The 25,394-nt window shown below is 30.8% G+C and overlaps 1 protein-coding gene across 5 annotated transcripts in view; it reads right to left on the reverse strand.

Moving 5' to 3' along the window:
* Nucleotides 1-63: 63 nt before the first annotated feature.
* The window catches only part of LOC106471078, a 27,648-nt gene continuing 2,317 nt past the window's right edge, over nucleotides 64-25,394 (reverse strand). For 3 of the 5 annotated variants that reach the window (XM_022401447.1, XM_022401599.1, XM_022401562.1), the window contains exons 2-8: nucleotides 18,126-18,631; nucleotides 15,554-15,634; nucleotides 13,434-13,548; nucleotides 10,213-10,393; nucleotides 7,949-8,073; nucleotides 6,778-6,928; nucleotides 64-5,164 (exon numbers count right to left, since the gene is read on the reverse strand). In XM_022401447.1, coding sequence (XP_022257155.1) covers nucleotides 6,793-6,928; nucleotides 7,949-8,073; nucleotides 10,213-10,393; nucleotides 13,434-13,548; nucleotides 15,554-15,634; nucleotides 18,126-18,531 — 1,044 coding nt within the window. In that variant the 5' untranslated portion in view covers nucleotides 18,532-18,631 and the 3' untranslated portion in view covers nucleotides 64-5,164; nucleotides 6,778-6,792. Of the gene's footprint in view, nucleotides 5,165-6,777; nucleotides 6,929-7,948; nucleotides 8,074-10,212; nucleotides 10,394-13,433; nucleotides 13,549-15,553; nucleotides 15,635-18,125; nucleotides 18,632-20,702; nucleotides 20,784-21,643; nucleotides 21,690-25,394 lie in introns of those variants that run through there. The other 2 variants (XM_022401481.1, XM_022401515.1) reach the window with 2 other exon arrangements.

The following is a 25,394-nucleotide window of genomic DNA, read 5'->3' on the forward strand; positions in this document are numbered from 1 at the left end:
TTGTATCTCCTGTTGAGTTTCACAAAATTTCAATTTCTCAAACAAACATGTTTTCCTATTATCTTTTTTTTACAAGACCTCAACTGATCCCATAAGTTTTCTTATGTAGAAAATCCTACACAATTTACAAACACATTTTTATAAGTTGGATTAAAATCCTATCCATCTAAGTATCCTCAGTCTGTATAAACACAATCAATTTCTACTTGTCATAAATAATTATCCACCATCTTAATATCTTTCATCTAATTAAATGTATTAAACTTCTAAATCAGATCAAATTTTCCATATTTCAACACTCCAATATATTTGTAAGAAATACATCCCTAAAACAGATCAGTATTTCTTGTCTACCTAAACACTCTATACCTATTACAAATATACCTTTGAAGAAAATCAGTATTTCTAGTCTACCTAAACACACTATCCTTATAAAATTAATCAAAATTATCACCATTTTAACACCTCAGCCTAAATATAAGAAATACACCAAATCAGTATCTCCAGTGTTCCTGAACACAGTACAGTTTTAAACCAGATAAAAATTATCATTTTAACACTCTAGTTTACCTGTAATAAAAACACCCTCAAATTAGACCAGTATATCTGGTCTACCTGATACAGTACACTTATAAACCAGACTACAATTATCATCATTTTGATATCTTCGGCCTACCTATAAACACGACATTCTTAAAAAAATCTGCATCATCTATCATTTTCATAGTTCAAATCTATTTAAACATAGCAGTCTTACAAGTCAGATCAAAATTCTCACAATTACAACACCCCAGTCTACCTACAGACAGAACACTCTTAAGCCATATTAGTATTTCCAGTCTATCTAAACACAATACACTTCTATACCAGATCAAAATTATTCACTTCTTCAACATATTCAGTCTATCCAAAGACAGTATATTACTGAACTAAATCAAAATTCATTATTTCAACATCCTCAGTCCACCTATAAACATCACACCTCTATATGAGATGAAAAACAAAACAAACTATTACTGCTTTTGTACCTAAACACTGCCAGAATAACTCATCTTAATACCTCCAGTCTATTTATATCCAATCAAAATAACCCAGCATACTATGTCCTGTGTGCCAATGCACACATTCTACATCAGCTCAAAGTAATCCGGTATCTTTCCTCTTGTTTTCATCTATACTTTTATCTACTTCTTTATAAAACAATGTAATCTGTTAAGTTCTATTTTCAGCTATATAACCCAGTAACAAACTTCTACACAACTTAAAATATCTCATTCTAGTCTACTTTGATACTATATATATTTAGACTTATACAATTTCACAGTAATCCAGTATCTTATATCCTATGTTATGTAAAACAGAATCTGCCTCTTATGTACTTGCCTTACATCCTACTTGTCTCTGAATAGCTACCTTACACACTGCCTATCTGCATACTTACCTTCTAACTTGCTTACCTTTATGTGGTTATTTATTCTACATCATATCTGCCTCTTTAAAGTTAATTTACATAATGTGTGTGTGGCTATATGTAGTAGTCTGATATTTATCTAGAAACAAGGCATACAAACATTAATGTACTATAATAATATAGAATTTTCCTTGGAAAAATACAAAATAAAGTAAAAGCATATGTTCAAATGAAATGAAAAACATTATAAAAACTAACATATCTCAATATTTCATATTTATACAAGAATTCTAAGAAAGTTTATGTTTGGCCTGATTAAGAAGCAAAAAGAACTACAATTATCATATAAAACAATTTTGTATAAATATCTACCAAACATATTATCTATAGAAAATGGTCTGATCCTATGATTACTAACAACTATAAAAAGAAAAAGGAAAAAAAAAAGAGGTTACCATATATTAATAACGAAGTAACATTAGTCTTGTTCTGCTCACCATACAATGCAACTAAAATGTTTATGTAGGAAATTGTATCAACTTGAAGGAAAATGACAAAAGATGAGTACCTTTTAAAATTCCAGGAAATACTTTGTTAAAGCAATTTTTATTGTTGTATTTTGTAGTTCTTCTTCCCATTTATTACATGGTTCAAGTTATTCTAAAGTTTGCTGAGAAACACATACACACAAAAAAAAACAAAAAAACCTTTATATGCAGTCTATTGATATCTCTAACAATTTAATCAAATATATATTTAATGATATTAGAATTAATTTTAATTCATTAAAAAATACTAAGAAGTTTAGATCTTTTGATGTTAAGTTGTAAAACTGTGGTTAAATGAGTCAGTATACCTAACATGTTTCTTGAAAAACAATTATAAGCTTCCAGATGATGCAACACGAAATATCTATAGACTCGCAATGCCCATTCTTTAGAAAGAAAAATCCTAAGAGCACTACAAAACAGTACACAGGTATGCCTAGACCATATACACAGGTGGAAGACATGTTCACAATTTCCTTGAACCATACTTTCACCTACAAATATTTCATATAAAAACAACAAATAAACCATAATAAACAAAAAATGTTAATGTAACAAGGGTACATGAAATGACTACAATATGATTATTACAATGGAACAATTAAGACCATCTGAATTTATTAACTTTTGTGAAAGACGTTTTTTGTTTTTAATTCTCTAATAAGTGACTATTACAGGAGAGAAAAATTCATTTCCCACCAATCTTGAGTTTACAGTTTTAAGTCCACACATTCAGCTCTGCCATTAACAGTCTTAAAACAAGTATACAATACTTGTTAGTCTGAATTAATATAAAATATAAATTTCTTTTTAATTACTGATCTCTGATAGGGTAAAAAAAAAAAGTTTTTTTTTCAAGCAAGTAACCACTGATAATAATAATAACACTCATGCATGAAGTTTAAAAAAACAACAGTATAAATATATATACATCCATAGGAAGAATACAGTATTGTTCCTAAGGTTCACAAAATCCAGCTGTAAAAAGAAATAAGGTAAACAGATTATCATAATACAATCCAAATTCATTCTTAATACAAAACAAAAACTAATGTAATTTATTTGTGATGACAGGAGCACTATTTTTTGTTTTTTTCTGAATAAAGAAGTATATTTATAAATGTGGCCAAGAACAGTTTAATTTATTGTCACTGAACACTAATTGTAATTGATATTTTTAAAATGAAATTAAAATGAAGAAATAAAATCTGAGAAACTAATTCGAAAGCTCGAGTTTTGGGTCTCGTTTTGAAAACCTATAACTTTTGTGTGTGATCCTGTGTGCTAACTTCTTAATCAGAATAGAAATTGTGTATGTATGCTAATCTTTATAAGACTTTAACTTTAAGCGACATTATTTAAACCATAGGAAATTATTATGAACATCTATGTAAGTGATGAACAGTCACAATTTATTTAATCTTCAAAATATCTATTGGGGGAGAAAAAAACAACAAAAAACTGTTTTTCACTTGAAACTAATTTTTCCACTGGTTCAGTATACTGTTTTAAAACATGTTATTAAATCTAGACTGGTGAATAATAACAAATGAATCAATTTCAGAATACTTTTCCTTTTCTTAGACACACTAAAGTTGTGTGCCAATTATCATTCATACAAGTCAGGATTTCAATCTTTTGAAAATCAGTTTGTTAAATCTTTAGATACAGCAATTAAAAAGAAAAAAGATTTCTCTAATGCCACAGTAAAAAGCAAGCACTAATTCTTTAGCTTCCTTAGTCTCTTTTCAACTTAGGATTAAATTAAATATATTATACAGAAATTGCATGCATATGCTTTTACAGGGTATTTTGTCTCAATAAAAATTACTTGATTATTGTCATTTCACTAAATAATTGATGAATCATTTATCTCCATCCCCGGAAACTAAAGTTACTGGTAATTAATTAAAAATATTTTTATTCTTATTTTTCCCCATGTTTAATATAGTTATTAATTTTCTACATTCATTCTTAAAGCTGCTTTAGAGAACTAAATATATATAATTTTAGTTTGCTTAGCATCTTACAAATGGTAAACTCAACATAACAACCAACATACAATTACAACAAATGTTCAATTATTAGAACAACTTTTAACTATATACCTAACTAAAAACTGGTAAACTATTTTAGCATTTATAGTCAGAAAAAGTACATTTCTAACATATATTTATGAGGCAAACAATAGGTCATTTTGCCAAATTGCCTTATTGATATTGAAACTAAATATAAGCATCACAGGCTAAGTTCTGAGATAAGAACATGATTTCTAAAGAAAAATAAAATGCTAAATTTTGTTAATGTAATTAACAAGTTAAATACAGGAAAACATTGCATGAGCATGAGAATATTTGAAAAATTGTATCTCGTAAATCATATTTTACAATGAGTCAACAAACAGCACAACAACAAGCAACAGATACTACAAGTAACTCTTTTCATTATTTCACTTGTTTCCTAAACATCTAATAGCTATACTTTAAATCAGGTAATTCTCATATTACCTAGTTATACCTGACAATCAGGGAAGAGAGGGGGGATAATTTAAAGGTTATCTTCATTAAATAGATGACTTAGTCACAAATATACAGATTTGTTTTGTAGTGAGGTCACTGACTTGTACAATTCATAATCAAGGTTTATTTTCAGCATTGACAATGGATTTTAATGTTGCTTAAGGCTCAACTTAAAAAAAAATTATCTGAAAAAATCATTTAAATACTTTTTGTTCAAGGTATGACAAACAAAGCTACAAAATGTAAACATATACGAACTAGCAAAATAAATAACTTAGAACATTAAAAATTATCACAGCAAATAAGCTCTTCCAAAGTAAATTTTAACTACAATTTTCAAAGATTATAAAGGTCTCACAGTTTAAATAGCATAACAAAATCAACAGCTCTAGCATCAGTGTTTCAGCAAATGGCCAATTAATTTTATTACAAGATCTGCTGGTTTCAAGCAAAGTTAACTCTATTTGTATTTTGATACAGGAAAAAAACACACACACACACACACACACACACACACATATATATATATTATAGAAACCAGATTCATGTATATATTACGATATATATATATACATACATACACATATATATATGTATGTATCTATATACAAACATTTTTTCCTTCTACAGTCTGACTTGAAATCCAATATAGTACAATTAATATTCTTCCAACTGTCACCTGAGTTCTGAAAGAGAAATTAGAATAATGACACAAGTGCAACAGAAGCTACAAGTGCAGATTAAAATGAACTGTTAAACTTCTCTAAAAACAATATTAATATTCAGTTAATTATTCATCACATTGTTGATCTATTTGTTGGATAAGGAAATTAAAAAATGCCCCCTCTCTCAAAACAAATTTAGGTCATTCCAAACAAAAATAGTTATAACTAGAATTAGATTATGAGGTTATCAATACAGTCAGCAAGATAGAAAAAAAACTCTAAAACTAAATATGTAATGAATTGTACAATGTGTTTAAAATACTTACTGTAATAATGATAACTAAACAAAGTGTACCTATTCCATAAATGCTTTGAAAAAAAAAAAAATTAATAAAAATCAATATTGACTTATATCTTTCAATATCTGAATAGATAAGTTCCATTTGAATCTCATACTCAGAAAGCTTCAAATGTGTCTTAACCTCAACTAATGCCATTTATGACATCTGTTTTCAAACAAAGGAAACAAAGGAGTTAAAATTTGAAAACCCTACTTTGGTGTTGCATTAAATACACTATAAATCATTCATGCTTACACTAATATCTTAGTGAATCACTTAACACCATCAATTCTTTCACTTATTTCCATCAATTTTTTTTTCTGTTTATACATTTTGTTGACTTTCTTTTCTGGAAGGTCATTTACATTAACAATGGGGTCAATAAAAACAGATTTAAACTTCTGAAACTATATTCTCCACACCGTGGTTATAGTGAAGTTCTGAAGATGGTGGGGGGGGCCCAATTCCTAACCTCTAAAGTTATAAAATTATAAAAGATCAACTATCTAGTACAAAATTTTACTAAGTATATACTGTACAATAAAGGGTAAACATATACTAACTAAGCTGTGATCAAAACAGCATGAAAACAAAAACCTTACAATGAGAATTAAGATGAGTTTGTGTGACAAGGTAAAAGGTTTGCCACACCCATCACTCCCAGATCCACTTACTAATGGATAGTTAGCCACAATTTCAAGTTTGCTCAATGAAAACCAACTTTCATATATAACTATATGCTCATCACTGTAATTCCTCTATAAACTTTAATTTTTTTATAGTATTGTTTCAGCTCTCTTTGTTCTGTATAGTGATTTACATAGTTTGGAGGGTCAAACCCCCCCTGGGACCACTCTCACTCTAACCACTGTGTTTTATATCACACAACTGCAAAATGATAAAGCTTGAGATAGTATTAGTGATTTTGTGTTGAAAGATACATATAAGCTTGTTTTTAATTATAAACATAAATTATAATACAAAAAAAATTTTGTCACGAATGACAACTTTTTGTAGTTATGATATTTTGTAAATATTTTCATTAACCCTTTAGCAACAAGAGCCCCTTTAAATGGTTTTCTGCTCAAGTCACTGTTACATTTAAAATTTAATTAAACGACATCTATTTTGCATTTATATATTTCAACTTTAATAGGTAGCGAGAAATTTATTCCAATTTTTGTTTATTTTCCTTTACAGATATATTAAGCGAAGACCTTCACTGACCTCAAGATGAAAACTAAAACAGCTTAAAACTACATTTTAGAATTATTCAATGATTCAAATACTTACTGTCTAAATGAAAATTCAGTGATGAGGAACTTGAGGTCTGGGGTTACCTCTGTTTTTTCGATACTTCTCACCTCTATCCATTACAGGTATCACTTGTTGCTTTAAATTAGGTAAGTTGATAGAACTCCTTTGTCGGTACTGAATTTCGTACCTGTAAGAAAATGGTTTACACGTAACATTCTCTGAATTTACAAAAAAGAAAATGTTAAAAGACATTGAATATATAAGAAGTCATTAAGTATCATAACTGTTCTTTTCTTTTGTAAAATAAACTACATCACAACTTATACATGAAATACATGTAAAATAGCTAGTTTACTAACAGTGTGTAACAACCTGCTATAACCTTTTCAAAAGGACAAGTTAAAAATATGTAAAAAAAATATTTTGAATAAGATTTTATCTTACTAATACGCTCATCTAGATCTTTTAGCAACCCTCTTCAGTGATATCAGAAATCAAACTAAATTTTACATAGACATGTTTGAACAGTAGTAAAGGTAAGACAGTGTAAGATAATATTTCAGAGTAGACAAACAATGCTTAAATGTACAATAAATCAGGATAATATAAAAATTTACCGGGTTTAATTTTTTTAAGAGGTCAAATAGAATCCTACTGATCTTTAATTTTGACACATATACTTGTTCATACTTTAATTAGAACTGAAAAAAATTCAAATTTTTAAAAACCTAACATCATGAAGTTTAACAGGATGTTCTTGAATGAAGTTTAACCAATACATTATTTAAAGTATGATGTAAAAACTTTTGCTAATTTCTATATACTTCACATTATCTAACTTAAGTGAAAAAATAATTTGCTTGGTTGTTGTTAAGCACAAAGCTACACAATGGGTTATCTGTGTGCTCATCACAGGTATGAAGCGAAAATAAAGACTTTTTCACAAACACTGCACTTCTAATACAACCAGCTAGTAATCAAAAGCAAACCATACATAAAATTAGCAATTATCTGTAAAATACATGATTATTTATATATTTGCAATGGCTATGAAAGAATTCGGTAGAAACCAGATGTATTATACATTAATAAAATTCTTTAAGTAAATAAGATTTAGTAGTCTGGAAATTTCAGACTAAAAACATTATCTAGTTAAAGTTACTACATCATTCCAAGCATATAAAACTCTTCAAGTCATAATCCTCACTGTATATGAGACATGTTGGTATTTCTCAATGGGAACCTTGGAAGTCGATGTTGGTTTTGTTGATTCTGTCTCCCACGGCTGTCATTATAACCAGATCTGTCTCCATAATAGCCACTGTGATAACCCTAGATAAACATAATTTGCAAACTGAAGGTGTTTCATAAGAGGATTTAAAATATACTCAGTTTATTTTAAATACAAGATTTAAAACAGGCAGACTTACCTCTGAGATATGAACTAGAATATCAATACTGAGATTGAGGAGTGAACTTAAGTCACTGTGTCACCAAAATTTGGCATCATACAAAGAAGGTAACAACCAAGACCACAACAATTGAAAATGTGATCAAGCCAAGCTGAACAAAACTCACAAAATGAGTAGATTCAATGGACTGGATTGACTGAAAAATTAGTAGAGCAGACCAGCCTCATAAGACATTGAACCAAATAAAGACTCTCAAAAAATATATTCTTATTAGCAGAGTATTTCCTCATCTTCCTCATTCTTTAAATAATATATAAAAGAGGGAAGTCAGGTGGTATGTATTTACACGTGGAACCATCATATTCTTAGATGTGGTCACAGGTGGTGATATAACAGGTACTTAGAATCAGATCACAATACACTGTTCTACACCCATACTAGAATATTCTTGGAGGAGTACACCAGTAACAGTTAATGACTGGACATGCACATGAGGATAAAGCTCCCCAACATTCACATCCAAAATGACTGGCCAAGTCATGAAACCAGCCCAGTGAGCAAGTACCCAGAGAGAATAAAAAAAAGACCCTGGCAGACCCAAGGATGGGCTCGACATCTATAGAAAAGTTCAATGGGAATACAGAATAGATTCAGAAAGATAAAAATAAAGCAGTAAGGTTTCCCCAATCCTAGCTGAAGCTGAGGATAAGATAGAGAAATGTCTTTTGTCTCATCTCCATTATTTCAAATGCTACATAAGGATCTTCACTTGGAGTGGGAAAGATATGTGCTGAGGCAACCTCAGCCACCAGATGGTATTCCCTCCCCCACTTTTAGAGGGCATTACTCTCTCTCATGAAGCCCAAAGGCTGAGGGTATAATATTATCTGGGACAATTGCAGATGTACATGCAGCATTCAAGAATCCTGATTGGACAAATCCATTCAAACACAATCTTACACTGGTGAAATTTAACTCAAACTTGTAATGAGTTTGAAGACATCATGGGAAACTTTACAGAGAAATTGAGCAAGTCAGTTTGTTAATGTAGCTGGTTAAATATCTGAGGATCATGATTCATCATAAAGTATAAACAACCTTTTTCGAGATTCTCTGAAGATTCAGGACATGTGAAATAACAAATAGCCCTGACATGACATAAAAATGTTCCTCCAAATGAAAATGAAGATCAGTCATAATAGGTAGGAATAAAGGTTAACTTCTCTTACAGCCATAAAGGTTCAATCTTGTTATAAGCTCTTGTGAGAAAATTAGGTATATGAAGCATCAAACACATAGATATCAGAAAATCTTCTGTTCAATGCAAGTAATAAAATAAAATACAACTTGAGTAACCAAACGCTGACAATACAGCCACAGAAATTCCCTGTATACTAGAGGCAGACTATACGAGTAAAGCCTCAAGAGAAGTTGTAAAAAGTCTGATACTGATATTTGAGGTAGTAGTAAACGTAGTAGTGAGTGAAGTAAAAGCACAACTGTCAACAAGAAAACCTGGATTATGGCAGGAGAGCAGAGCTTACAGATATCCTTCTAATGCAAGCACAATAAATCATATGGAAGCTGGGAGAGTGAAAAACTATGGGTATGTTGATGAAATGCTCTGCAATGTGTCAAGGAGATTCTGAACTTGACAGCAACTCAACAAGGAAATACTTTTTGTATTTTACAGACAAATCTGCTTGGTTTGTATTAAATTTGAAAAACGTTTTTATTTAACATGTGAAAAGCAACTTTAGAAGGTTTTCCTTTGAAATACAGTAGCCATATCACAGAGAATATGTAAGCAGATATATTTCACACACAATTTTAATCTTGTGTTTAATGATTAATTTTCAGTTTTCAAATGTTAGATGGTTGTATGTCATCATACAACAAACATACTCTCCAGAAACTATATGAAAATTCCAAAATTAATTGTCAACAATGTATCTAAAATAAGATATATATAGATTTTCACTCTACAGGTTAATTTTTCTCTTATCGGGCAGATTTTAAAGTATGTAAAACACAAAAAAATTTGGAACTGACAACTTACCCTGCCAATTCTAGCTCTAGCAGATGCTTGGTCAATTTGATGGATTGTATCTCTGTACTCATCAATTTTATGAGACGGACCAGAGTGTTGGGGAGCTCTGGTCATTCCCTCTGGACAAGTCTCAAATTGGATCGGTTGGTAAGGAACAGTGGTTACAGAACTAGCATTTAAATACTGTTCCCTAAAAATAAAAAAACAATGAAAGTAAACTTATATGTTCAGTCAGATTTTAGGTAAGTATTTGTTTACAATTATTGTGAATATTAGTACCTCTTTTTTGTGGATTTTATGATTATTTTTGTGTAAAACAACATACAGCCATCTATTACTTAAAACCTGTAAACTTAACCAGGCATAATTACTTAAATTAAAAACTTGGCCTAATAAAGTTATTTTCAAAAAGATTATTACAAAATTGTAATAAAAACTAGTACAGAAGAACTGGACAAGAAAACAAACATAATATACTCAAATTTAAAACAATGAAAAGAGTCGTACTAATTGTTGGAAACAGTTTACAATTAAAACCTAACATAACTTTACCAGGGTTAATACGAACTTTAATCAGTTTTACTAAGTATTAAACTTGTTATTTGATGGAGTGTCAAATATCTGTCAAAATAGCACCAAGCAACACTAGTGGTTAAAACTATATTCTAGTCAGAACACAGGAACAATAGCACAGCTAGACATGGCTTACTATCTTACATAATAATTAAGTAAATGTAGTATTGTTGATTAATATTTAAATAAGAAATAAAACTATGCTCTCATAGTTATTGAAATGCTTTTGATTTATCCTCTCCTATTCTATGATGTATAAATTTTTTTAATAGGATAACATATTGTTAAGACAGCAGAAGTCACACGATGCTAGGAGCATGTGAGCTGGAGTTTCTCGAAGGATCATGAAGGCCCGAGTGCATTTGAGATGCCCTATTTTTAGTATATAAGCCTGGCGAGAAAAACCAGCGTGATTGAAGAGATAGATAATTGAGTAGGCACTGTAAGTAAAGTGTGTAAATTGCTGTCATTTATAGCGTGTGTTAAAAAGGTTGTTAAGTTTAAAGTGACTATGGAAATTCTGTGTATTACTAAAATTTGTATCGAGAAAGAATAAACTAGGTTTAATCAAGAAAGGACCTGTATCACTGAAGTTTCTCGGAGAGAATTTCTACCGGAAATTAACAAACAGGCAGATACGTAACAATATGTTTAGATCAATTCAAATCACACAGAACATCAAACCCTAGATAATGAATAGATGATCACAAAACGTTTTTATTAAATAAAATAATTTAAGGATACAAAACACAATATTTCAAAATATATTTTAGCAAAATTTTGTGCATTGTAATTAAGTGCCATAAGTCAATTTTACATGTTTGTAATGCATAACTTTTAGCAATTTCTAGCCACTCAGGTTAACCCTTTTGCAGTGAGGTCATGTGTTTTACATGATCTTGTAACTTCCATGTAACCATGAAGGTATATATATATATATATACTATAACTCTGCAAGTACATAATGTAGCTTCACAAAATCTGACAAGCTTTCAGTAAACATTACAAGTCATTTGTAGAGATAAAAAATCACAATTTTTAATTAAGCACTTTTATTACATATTTATCTATAAATATGTGAAGTCAGAATGTTGACTGTTGCATGTGCAAAGTTTAAGATTAAAAATACTTTTCTTCATCTGAAAATTTTATTTGCTTAATCCCTAACACCTCCTAAATAAATATCAAATTTTTTTTTTCAGAAAAAAAATTATATTTTATCTGTTATTTTCTCTAGTATAACTTTTATGAGGTCAGTTGATTTGACTAACCTCATAACTACAACATAAAAACAGGAAATAAATCTAAATTACCCTTTTTTCTTTCTAGAATGACTGCAAATTGTAATAGGAAACCACAATTGTTTATCCTAACTAGCTTAAAGCTCATAATAATATACATCTAGTCATACTTAATTTTATTGCTTTATTGACCTTTGAACTGTGTCTAACTAATAATCCCATCAAACAAGTTGTAAATCACTCAGTTAACATGCAGCTCGTGTTACCACATTGAATTACATAATGAATGAGCTTCTCACAACAATACCTTGTGAAGAATTTTGATTATTTTTTTCATTATCTTAATTAACCTAAGAAGTTTCTAATTTTTACAATTAAGTTACTTTTACAATAATAAATAAAAAATACACATGAAAAACAAGAAATATGGTACTTACCTGGGTCTTTTTTTATGTTGACTGTTGATGAAACTTAAGCCTACTTTTTTATACTAATGGTACTACTACACAAAATAATTTTTTATTTAATCAAATAATCCACTTAAGAACACAGAATAATAACACACAAAAAGCAAACAATGTCCTACACTATCATAATTTCTCTGGCTTTCTAATTATGCTCATTGAGGTGATTCCCATGAGAAAAAATTTGAAACTGAACAACAAAATAGACAATGCCATGTACAGAAAATAATATAATGTAATACATCATTTGATAGATTAAAACTTTAGCTTTCTATTCGTTATAAATAATATAGTATAAAACATCAGAGAGAACTATTGGCAATTTGTGTAAGAGAGGATGTGACAGGTGAGCATGGCAAGTGGATTTGATTTTCTAGTTTATGGCTCCATAAACAAATAAGATTGAAGGCTATAAAAATTATGTTTTGCTTCAATAGTATCTATGTTATAATAAGTAACTTATGTTAAATTTCATACTTCTTGGACGGATGGTAAATAAATTAGAGAAGACCTAAAGAGTAAATGTCACAATTTTCATACTAGGGGAGTTTGAGAATTTTTTTAATATTTCCTTATAAAATTAAGGACTTAAACTTATATAATATTAACATTTTATTTATTATCTATGTTTTAATGCCTAGTTTATTTGCATACATTGATAAGAAAGTAGCTTAATTAAATTCTGAATGTAACTCTAAATAGTTGTAGCATGCACACTTTGACCAATCTGATCTAAGAGGGTTAATCTAAAATAATCATCATAATTATGAAAGACCCAAAACTACTGCTTCATGTTTTTTCTTTTGTGTAAAAACAACAGAAATATTAAAAAACAATGCATTGCAAAATAATGTTAAACACTGGTCTACTAGTTTATACCAATATTTGATATATGATCCTTCTTTTATATCCTTAAAGATTATTCAAGTATACACAACCAAATAAAGTTTACCGTTTGAACAGCTCCAGTTGGGTTACAAGAGTAGCATTAGATTTTAGAGCATCTCTCAATGCAGCACGTAATTTTTTTAATTCCTTCTCCAATTTCTCAATTTTTACTTTGTTTTCTGTAACAGATTTATATAAAAATAAAGATTCACAAAAAGCATTCTTAACAGAGCTTATATTTTGTGTATTATTACTGTCATATATTTAATATTCAGAACATTCAAGTATATATATAGCTTATCAAAATATTAGCATTAATTATGGATAATAAGTTTAAAGGAAGTATCCATGGTAATATACTCTGCATAAGTTTTGGTAAAACCTCATTTTCAATTGTGACAATTATGATTTGTACTTATTAACAAAGCATTGTTTTGTAAATAAGGAGATATTTATAGATAATTTTCTCAACTACATAAACAAATTTAACAACTGAAATTTTTTTTGCACGTGAGTGAGAAGACATAATACAAACTGCTAACGTATGTCATAACTGACATTAAAAGTGTTCTTGTACTAGTTCAATACTGAAATACCTATTTGGAAAAGGCCTTTTGAAGATTTAATTGTATTCTTAAAAATAGATGTATTCATTTTTCATACATTATTTTAAGTAATTTGAAGTTATGATCTATATTAACTATTATAGCACTTAATGACCACATTCAAACATTTACTAAGTAGAATTTGCAATACCAGAGAGATGAAAAAAATAGCTATCCATAGACTCAAAGTTAATATTTTTTTTAAATAATAAGATCTAGAACAAAAATTAACAACTTTTAAACAATGCAGCAGTAATAAATTGCATATATTAAAGAAAGTTTGGTTGATTTTACTTATAGTATTGTAATATTTTAAAGTTGTACTATTGCAATTATGTCTTAAGAGGTAGCTAAAGATATTTTAAAGATAATTTTAACCACCACAAAAATTGTTAGACAGCTATTTACCCTTTAAAAATGTTTAGTTTCTGGGCTTGCCTTATGTAGAAAAGTGTTTATTTTGAAAAGCAGTAAAAATCCTTATAATGATCATGAATTCAGAAATAATAGCAAAAGCATTAGACTGTCTTTTGTGGCCAGTGAAACTTGCATGTTGACCTATTCAATCCCAACCATTTTGTTTTTTTACAGCAACCCTTCTTATTTAGTCAAAAATTATCACCAACATTTGGCATTGCAGACTCTTACTAAGTTAGCTAAGTTAATTACTAGATTAAATTGTAGTTTTAATCTATGTAGCAGGGGGTGTACTAATTTTTTAATGTACTAGGCATGAGAAGTGTAATAGCCCTAGCTGAAATTCTATCAGCCCAAATATTTTGTTTTTACTACAATGACTAAATTATTACAAAATACAAATATATCTATATTCATTGCAATGACTTCATTCACAGTATTACAAAACTAAAAACAATGCAATTTATTACAGCATTTTTGACACAGTCTTAAAATATGTAAGTTGGTTAACTAGTCTACATATGTGACAGACTGGTATTATTGTACCTACGAAAAGGTTTGTGGAGTCTTGAGAGGACAGTCTCAGTTATTTTGCCAAACAAAGTTGTTTTATCTTGTATCAATAAAACTTGGAAGTAAAAAAAAACATAACCTAGTATACTTTTCTTCACCTATATTCAAAATTAAATCTACTACTAATTTCTTTTGTGCCAATACTGATGATATACAAAAAAGAGTGACATGCTCTTGAAGAAAATAATTCTGACTTTTCAACACAATTGTTTTCAGTCCTAATCAGTGAAACATCAATTGTTGGCCAGTTGTTATATTTCAACCAAAAAGATAATGTAATCTCCTGATATGAAGGCAACTATAATTCCATTTTCTCTTTACTTTTCACATTTTATGGGTATATTTTCAATCCCAGCTTGTCTAATGTAACCAAGCAACCTCCATGTAAAATTAAGAGATTCTGTCTATACAGGCCATTGACATCAGTAGATGTAAGACAGTAATACACACATGAGCTTTCCAAACAGGAATGTCAAAACTAAAAATTATGTTCATAACAACAAATAGGTTAGTACTTTAGACTATACGAAAAGAATGGAAAAACACATGTTTAGTATTGAAAAAAGTACCTTAAGTTCACAATGCTTACCAGAGCAACATGACTTGGGTTTTATAATATTTGACTCCTTATCTGATGCATCTGTACCCATGGTAAGATGAAACTGAAGCTCTGAAAAAGAAAATAATAAACCAAAAAAAAAACAAAAAAAAGAACATGAAGGATATATATATACTCTACTACTATTTTGTACTCAGATCTTTATTTTGAGTACAAATCTGAATTTCAAATATGTACACCTGTACATATTCTTTTAATATATACAAAATTTAAAATAATTCTATGAGCACCTGCATTTTTATTCTTTACAAACACCATTTCATAAACTATGTTTTGGTCAATATCAAAGGAATACTTTCTGTTTTGCTACCATATCCTTTTCATTTTATACATTTTGAAAATGACTTCATCAGATCACCATTAAAAAAAATCATTTATGAGGTATTCCCTGGCTATTGGTAACCAATCAGTTAAATGGCTGAAAAAGGTAAACTTACAATAAAAAATAAAATATGTTCTAGAAAGGAAATTCTGGAAAGTACCAATTTTCTAGAATTTTATTACTCAATCTAGAATCATGATAAGGGAGAAATTAAAGTTACTGCTATTCAGTAAAAACTTGTTTCACCTTCCACAAGTGACAAACAAAGGTCCATCATCCTGTATGGACAGTGTTTTATCTAAATATCAATCAAAAAAGCCTTAAAGTAAAGTTTTTGGAAAGGCTATAATATTAGCTGATTTTTTTCACTTGATAAATCTGTCTGGTGAAACAACTGCTTTTAGTAGTGGATTTCTCTTGTGTATTCCCCTATATTGAACTTAATCCAGAATAATTCCCTCGAATTGAGTTTTCTAGCAATATAGCTTTATAAACCTCAAGTTGTGTAGCTTTTATCGCAGAAACAAATTTAGAAGTTAGCTAACCAGATACAAATATACTCCTATCTAATTGAACATATTTGCTATGTTTCTTATTAGACAGATATTTACTCAAAGGCTAGAAATACAGGAAATTTTGTTAATGGCCCATTCAAACCTACAAAAGTGGCAACAAAATGTTGCATAACAGGTAGGATGTTTATGTAAAATATACTCCCAGTCGGAATATCAAAGGAATTCATATAAAATTTGCTGGAAAGAATTAGAAACTAATGAGGCCAAAGGAAACTTAAAAGATAACCACAGATGGATGATGTCAAATAAACATATGTTACTTAGATGAAATTGTTCAAGGTTGGCCTTGGACCCAACGAACCAAGAGTTGTTATAAAAGTGTGCAACCCTGAGATTCCCTTTTTAGTGCATATCTTTCACTTATTAACATTTCAGAAATTTTGAAACATCTGGTAAATGCTCAATAAAATCTAAAGACTGCAGAGGCATCAGTCAGTGGAGAGTGCAACAAGTCAGAAGTCAGCTCGTTGGTCAACGAAGAAGCTAAAATAGAACATGTACAAATAGTCCAATTGTTTTAGACCTTGCATTAGTAAAGCATTTATTAAGTAGGGCCTATATTCAATAAAGAGATAAATTAACACTGTAATTTGTGTGCATTTTTTGCATTAGTTTAGTTGGAGCTAAACGTTATCATACTTACAAGCATAGACCCACAAAACATTTCTGGCCAAATTAGTATCTTTATCGTAACAGTACTTCTTTAAATATAACATTTCTAGTACAATACAAACAAATTGTAATCGTAGACAACGAAATGTGTAAACCCACTTGTATATTGGCCGTACATTATAAAACTTTAAATTATGTTAGGCCTAAATTCGATAAAGAAATAAATTAACACCATAACCTGTGTACGTTTTTTTTTACTTCCTTTAGTTAGTACTAAACTTTACTGTACTTAATACTATTGATAAATAAACTTATAATGTTATTCTACGACCTAACATTAGACCTTTTTTAAAACTTTAAAAAGCTTTTAATATGTTGTTGTACAAAATGTCTACTAAAAATATATATTTACATCCAACTTTTGTTAACATCCACTGAAGTGTGTATGCATGCACATTTAGATAGAAACATGTGCACACATTTTCAGGACACACAAAAATTGAGTATTATTATCACAGATGATATATGTTTTGCAAATGTCAATAAATGCATTTTGTTGTTTGTACATTTTGTCTGACTCATTTCCTTATTATAATTTAAGCATCCTTTAATTGGTGATTTATGTGCTAATTACATGGACTGTATATCTTGTTATTTTAAATGAATATCATTTGTAGTGCGGTATTTATCTCATGGTAATGCCCATTACATAACTAACAATTAATGATCCTCATTCTATGAAATAATTCAGAAAATGTTATACATATTTTTATAATAAGTCTTTACTATGAAATACTGATTTAAATTTCAAAGAATTCTGTGCAATAGTTATCCTCTGATTCAGGTTTTCCTTTGCAGTATTTAAAGATCAATCACTTTTTACTCCCATTGAAAATAGTTTAAACTATTACTTTACATAACACAAATAGATTTGGATTTTCTGAAATGGCAGTTCTCCAATAATTATAGAAGTAAACTATTTTTCTCAAAAAACTGTTCTTAAAAATGTCTAAAAAATAAATTAATTCCTAACCTCTGTTTTTCTCTTTAAGTTCCTCCACTTCTTCATGCAAGCTATGCAAGACCAAGGCATGCTGTTCTTTCACAAAGGCCAAATTCTTTTCCAGCTGATGAACTTTCTGCTTCAGATCCATTTCTTCTCTTCTGTCACTAATAGAAAGTCTAGAAGACAAAGAAGAATTCAACTCATCTGTTGAATCAGCTGTGGTAACGAATGAGCGATGTGGAGGCAGTCTCTGAAGGCGATCACAATGAAATGGTCTTGGATATCTATCAAAGTGGTTGATTCGAGACCAAAAATGTGTACGATATGGAGGAAGATATGTAGGTTCTTGAAGAGGCAGAATCAATCCATTAGCAGCAAGGACAGATGGAGAAATGGGCACATGAACATTACCTGCTCCTTCAGACCTGCTCATGATGAAGCATGTAACATAGTTTTATTTTCTTGGAAAAAGAACTTCTTAAACACAAGGGGTCATTTGGTGACATAGAACAGATGACTTTACCATGGAGAATCTGAGTTTCAGCACATAAATAACAAAGAAAAAACATAAGTTTAACATGACTTATATCAAAACCAAGTTATAAGATTTTAAACATACATTTTGTAACTCCATTTCAACATGATGTAATCTAATCTAACAAAACTATTTTTTAAAAGGATAGAAATTTTCAGCTTATTATATTTCTCTGCACTCTTTAGAAAGACAAATTAGCTTGGTAAGTATGTTTGGTCCTGATTTAAAAGAAAAAAAATTCAATTTTCTATAAGATTTTGCATAATATTGTCAATTTCATTGAAATATGCATTTCAAAATCTTTTCTTTAATGTTACTTGCTACGTGTCATTTTTACACACTCATGACTAATTAAGAGGAAATGTGAAAGTTAACATTTTCCTTAATTTAAAATGTATTTCAGGTACTTATTCACCTCTCTATAACAAAGAGCTATTACCTTATGTCACCACCTTGAACAAAGCTATCACCCCTATATGCATTAATGTGTACTATGCCAGCCTAGATGTAATCATTATTAGTTGTTTGTTTGTTTTGAATTTTGCACAAAGCTACATGAGGGCTATCTGCACTAGCCGTCCCTAATTTAGCAGTGAAAGACTAGAGGGAAGGCAGCTAGTCATAACCACCCACCACCAATTCTTGGGCTACTCTTTTACCAATGAATAGTGGGATTGATCATCACATTATAACGATCCTACGGCTGAAAGGGCAAGCATGTTTGGTGGAACGGGGGATTCGAACCCATGACCCCCAGATTATGAGTCAAGCACCCTAACCACCTGGCCAAGATCATCATTACACTAGAGCCATCCACCAATAGGAGGGCTATGCATTCTCCATGCGCATTAATCCAGATGAGTACTAGCAACTAAACAAAGCCTCATCTTTGTTAACGCAAAAGTAATACATAAGAACTGGAGAGAAAGGGTGGGAGATTGTGCAGAGAAGTGAGTAATTATAGGAAATAGATTTTCAAGAAAGAAAAATGTTAATTTCAAAGATATTTTATCACTTCTCTGCACAATAAAGAGCTAGAATCCCACCTTGGTAAGATGATGGAGGGGCTGGTGTAGGTAAAAAATTAAATAGCTGCATTCCTTTCTGGAAATTATAACATCAGAAAGAGGAAAATCCATGGAGCATGTCACCCACTAGGGGGATAGCCTAGTGGGACATCATTTGCAGGGAATATTCTTTGCCCAATAAAGGTGATAGAGCAAAATATAGTGATAAAAGAACCTTCTAAATGGTGTCACACAAAAGAGCAGATTGTAAAGTTGCTTACTTCACAGGTTGGTTGGCTGAGCATGAGTATATAGTTTGCCTAACACGATAAGTACTGTATTGGAGAAATATTTACATCAGATATCTACTAGAATAATTAGCTGCTAGGAAAGAATATCCCAAGCCTAAATGAACACACAAGACCCATCCAGCTGGCCTAACCATCAGAAATGGTTTGGTTCATAGTATATTTGGGTGGCCTGTACTACACTTCTACTTAACACTCCTGTTCTACTTTCCATGGAGGGGTGTGTCCACTTGGTCTCAAAAGAGCGTGGTTACACAGGTCCAATGGAGAAATCTTCATATTGGTCTTCCCAGTGACTTGAGACTGGGGAAGCAAGGGTCTCCCCCTCACTCCATTATAAGAAAGAGGGAGGGAGGAATTTGCATGGGGGAATATGTCAGAGAGGTGCATAGAACAAAAAGGAATCATAACATCTGCATTAGGTCCCACACTGAAGGATTGTGCAATGGGTTACTGCAGATAGGTGCAGCATGTGCTAGTCAAGTGTGAGAGCAGGTGCACGTGAAAGATAGCCTGTAAGGCAATATATACACAAACACACACACACACATTGTCAAAGCACTCAAAACGAGCATTGAGTTGGGACAGATGGGTTTTAACACTTTCTGTTACGTCTGCTTGATGCGGATTTTGGGAGAGAGAAGTATACCTTGTAAGGCATCACAAGCCAGTTTTTGGGGTCCATTGTCTCTAGTATATGTATAATAGTGGCAATGAAGAAGCAGTAAAAAATTCATAATAATCAACAGCTCACCTCACTAGTCTCTCTAAGAAGACTGGAGAATAGTGACTAGAAGATGAAATCCAGATGCAGATGAGACCTCCATCTGATGTATGAAGTGGAATAAACATTTGTCAGGGGTCATCCACATACCTGCTTGCAAGATCTCACGCAGGGGTGTCGATGGCAAGGGGCAAGAAGCCATGAGATGAGGAACCTGATGGGAGATTATCTGAAAAATTTGACACATGTCCTCTTCCATGTAAGAATAATCAAGCCAGATAAATTGATGAACCCCACTGGTCAAAGTGGATGGCAATAAGAAATAAGAAGAAGAGGAATTAACCAGCAATTGCCGTGTGTGGGAACAATATGGATGAGATAATACTGAACTACCTGAACAGGACATAGATGACTGGAGTTATATAATTTCTGTTATATAAGGACATGCTTTTAAATTGGAAGAGAATGTTGACAGAAGATGTTTAACTGAAGTGGGAAACCTTTGGGGTTGAGGAAAAAAAGAAAAATCCAAGCTTAAGCCTCAATGGCTTACAAAGAAAATCAAACAGAAAATTAAAGAAAAGTATTACAAATTTGCAATGGCATAGCAGTAAATCTAATGTCTTATAACACTAAAAACTGGGTTTTGATACTCATGATGGGCTCAGAACAGATAACCCATTATGTAGCTTTGCACTTAACTACAACAAACAAATTTACAAAATTAAACAAATTGTTTGAATGGATGATTTAGAAGCTTATAAAAGTACTAAAGAACTGGTTCAAAAATATATCAGGAAATTTAAAATGGTGTACCTAAAAATGTGAATGGAAAATTTTAACACGCAGAGAAAATACTTTTTAATTATGTGATATGGAAGAGAATGGGAGTTAAATATCTAAATATAAAGATGGAAGGTTTTGGGTTGACTATTACAAGATAACAAATCAGCTAAATAAATTTTTCTCACCAGTTTTCATGAGGGAAGAAGTAAGATGAATTCACAAGATCTTCCTCCGAAAGATTACATGATATTGTTGAATGAAGATAAGATTAAGCCAGAGCTGGTAAATTTCAAGAATGGAAAACAAAATGAAGGTAACACGCATGGGATAATGAACGAAACAGAAAAAACATTTATGGGCTGTTAACCTTAATTTGCAATGAATTCATTAAATGTGGTGAGGTGCCAGATGACTGGAGATTAATTAGTCAATACCACACAACCTTTAAGAAGAGGGAGAGAGACAATGTCCAGATAACTAGCAGTAATTTAGTCTTATCAGTGGTTGGAAAAGGCTACAGTCTGTAAGTAAAAAATTTTTTTCTAGGGCAATTAGATAAGTTTCATGTTATCAAAGATAAAACAGATTTGGAAAAAGAAAGTAATGGCTTAAAATTTGTAACTTTCTTTGAAAATGTAACATTTAATATGGGCAAGAGTTCATGCAATGGATTTGGTGTTCTTGGACTTTTATAAAGCTATTGATAAGGTGCCCCATAAGAGACTTGTTAGAAAGGTTGAATGTGTTGAGGCAGGAAAAAAGCTGGTTAAGCAGACTGAGAGATGGATGGGTGGTAAAAGTCAAAAGGTCATAAATGAGCAGAAATCACAGAAAATTAATGTTACAAGTGGTGTACCTCAAGGTGCTGTGCCAAGTCCTTTACTATTTCTCATTTTAATTAATGATGCTGATAATGGAATAAGTAATACATTGATTAAAATTGCTTATGATACTAAATGGAACAGCATTTTCAATTGTAATAAGGATGCTAAAGTTTTTCTGAGATATAAAATATTTAGTGAGCTGGTATGCCCTTAAATTGTAATAAACCTATATGATTTTGCATATTGGTTACCACAATATTTATTATTTGCATAGCTTTCTGAGGAAAACTAAGTGAAGTTGATGAGGAAAAAAAAGATGGGCATAACAACAAAGTATTTAAAGGCCACTAGACACTGTACATTAGTTGTTAATAGAAACATACAGGATTTGAGGTTACATACAAAAAAATATTAAGTTCATGAAAGAGTTCATGACTACACTTTAAAACATGTTGTTCACATCACATTTTGAATACTGTGTTCAGTTTTGATAATCTTATTTAAAAAAGAATGCTGAGTTATTGGAAAGGGGTTCACAAAAAAGCTTCTAGGATGACTCCAAGCTTGGAGAGGATTATCATATTAGGATAAATTTAAATCTCTTGATATGCTTTCACTGGATAAAAGAAGGGCTTGAGGGAAGAACTGAGGTTTTAAAGATTGATAAAGGTTTGGAATCCACAAGTCCACATGATATTTTCATAAAAGACTTACTAGTAGAAAGAGTTGAGGACACAAGTTTCAGATACAGAAATCTCAGAAATGTCCCCAGTTAAGGCAGTGTTACTTTTCCAAAAGAATGTTTAGCTAAAAACATATTGACTTAATAATCTAGGGAAGAAAACTGAGAAAATGAAATGTAGATTTATGTAAAGGAGAATTTGCTCTTTCTAATGGTTAAAAGCATGTCCATCAACCATGTAAAGGTGATTAGCAAAACAATTTCAAAAGTAGGTAAAGGGCTTTTCTGATGGTTTCACAAATTTATTGATATTCCAGCATATCAGGGTAGGAAGTTAAAATTTTTTTTACTTGTAAGTATGTATAACTATATAATATAAAAATTTGAATTATAAACTCTGTTTTCATGCCAAATTTATTGACACGTTGATAATAAAGTTGTTTACTTAAGTTTTCAATGTAACCTGTAAAAAGTCATGATGTGCACACACTGACTTTACCACTCTTACAGCAGCAATGCTACTTGAGATTTTAAAATGATGTGGAGGGGGGGGGGGCAAAGTTGTAAGGGGGTCAAAAGGCCTCTATGCTCCTGAAAGCTTTTTCTTAAGTGAAAATACAGTAATATGTGTCCTGGCATTGATTTTTGCCATAGCTTTATAGTACACACAGTAAAAATATAAAATAGGTACTTCATTATCACATTCTTCTAATCTTCTTGTACAGGTATATATATGTTGGTTTGGGGGCAAATGTCACCTCATGCTCAATTGATGCTCCTACCACAGGGGTCAGTGCTGGAGTATCTATTTTTTTCTTATTTACATTAATGATACTGATAGGGAAAAGGAAAGGTATTGTGTTTTGATTATTATAATTTTCCACACACACTTATGTAGACAGAAACATACTATATAGCATGGGTATCAAATTCTGAGGATGAAGCTCTGAAATCTCTCAAACAAATGTGAGATCATTATATAATAATTATGAGTTCAAATCTAACATTCAGTCTAATTGCTGATTGCCATTTGTCTTCAATAACAAACTGGGTAGATAAGAAGACTGGACTAATCACGTATCACTAATTAAAATGTCACCTGCTTCACAGTTTACCCACAATATGCTACTCATTTTGGAAGCACTATCTAATTTCACGAGGTCTCTACACAGACAGAAACCACATGACATACATGAGTCAGCCAATTTGTAATGTATACAATGTATATGTACCTAAAACATGCATACATTTGATATTAGCAATTAATCAAGTCAGTAACAGCATTAGAATACTAAAATCAATGCATTTTGTTTTTACTCTTTTTTTTACACAGGTGAACCAAAATTTTCTTGTCTCATACTCTCACATAATGCTATATTTACTCATCAGGCAATAAGCTAAAAATTAATGATTCGTGCCTAAAGCAATGTCAACATTGAAAGAGAAATTCTGTAGGCTGGAAAAATTTATATTTACCATCTAAATCACCCCTAAAAAAAAAGATCTAACTTTATTCATAATTTCTTTTTATCATCCATACAGCTTAAGCATTGTAGTATTTACTACTTGCTTAATCTAAGAACTCTCATGCACGTATGTTATTGATCCAGTATAGTCCAAAAATTAAGATGTGAAGTCTTACATGTACTTTTAAGTATTTGGAAGTGTACCTATACTTTGTGGCTTAATGAATCACATAAAATACAGATTGATGACTGCCATAATACTGTGTTATCACATCCTCTCAATGTTGGCAAATGTGTAAAATAACTATTATATTTATTATATGTAACATATTTGAACATGTTACAGCATGGGGCAGGGGCAGCACATATAAGGCTTGGTAAGGCTTAGCCTCCCCAAATAAACTGTCCATCACAGGGTATTATTCTCAGCAATTGAAAAATATTATACAGTATTTATGGAGAGAGATCAAAAGAAGGTGTATATAAGTCACTGAGGAGAGTTTATTCATTTAGGAGCAATCTTCCCAATTGTGCAACCCCCACAAGTGACAGAGTAGCCTACCCATACAAAAAGACTCATTCGCCACATATGGCATAGAGCCTATAATAATTGTCACACAGAAAATAATTTATATATACGAGTGTTATATCTCACAGTTCTAAGAAATAAAGAAATACACATTGTGTAACTAAGGGTAAAATAAACATTAAGTGCTAAATCTGCTGATAACTATTGGAAAGAAGGCCAAACATTCTGCTGCTGATAATAAAGGCAATTTTTTTAGATGGTGAGTTAAAGTTACACTTTCAAATGTTACAAGTAAGACTTCACAGTCTAATTTTTAGCATTAATTGGAATAGAATAGATAACACAAATTTTATACTTTTTATATTCAGACTAGCTGTATTTAATCCTGTCTGAAGACTCAAAATATAACATTTTAACCTAACATTATTAATAAAA

Source organism: Limulus polyphemus, unplaced genomic scaffold (genome assembly GCF_000517525.1).
Source record: "Limulus polyphemus unplaced genomic scaffold, Limulus_polyphemus-2.1.2 Scaffold4, whole genome shotgun sequence".
Classification (NCBI taxonomy): Eukaryota; Metazoa; Arthropoda; class Merostomata; order Xiphosura; family Limulidae; genus Limulus; species Limulus polyphemus.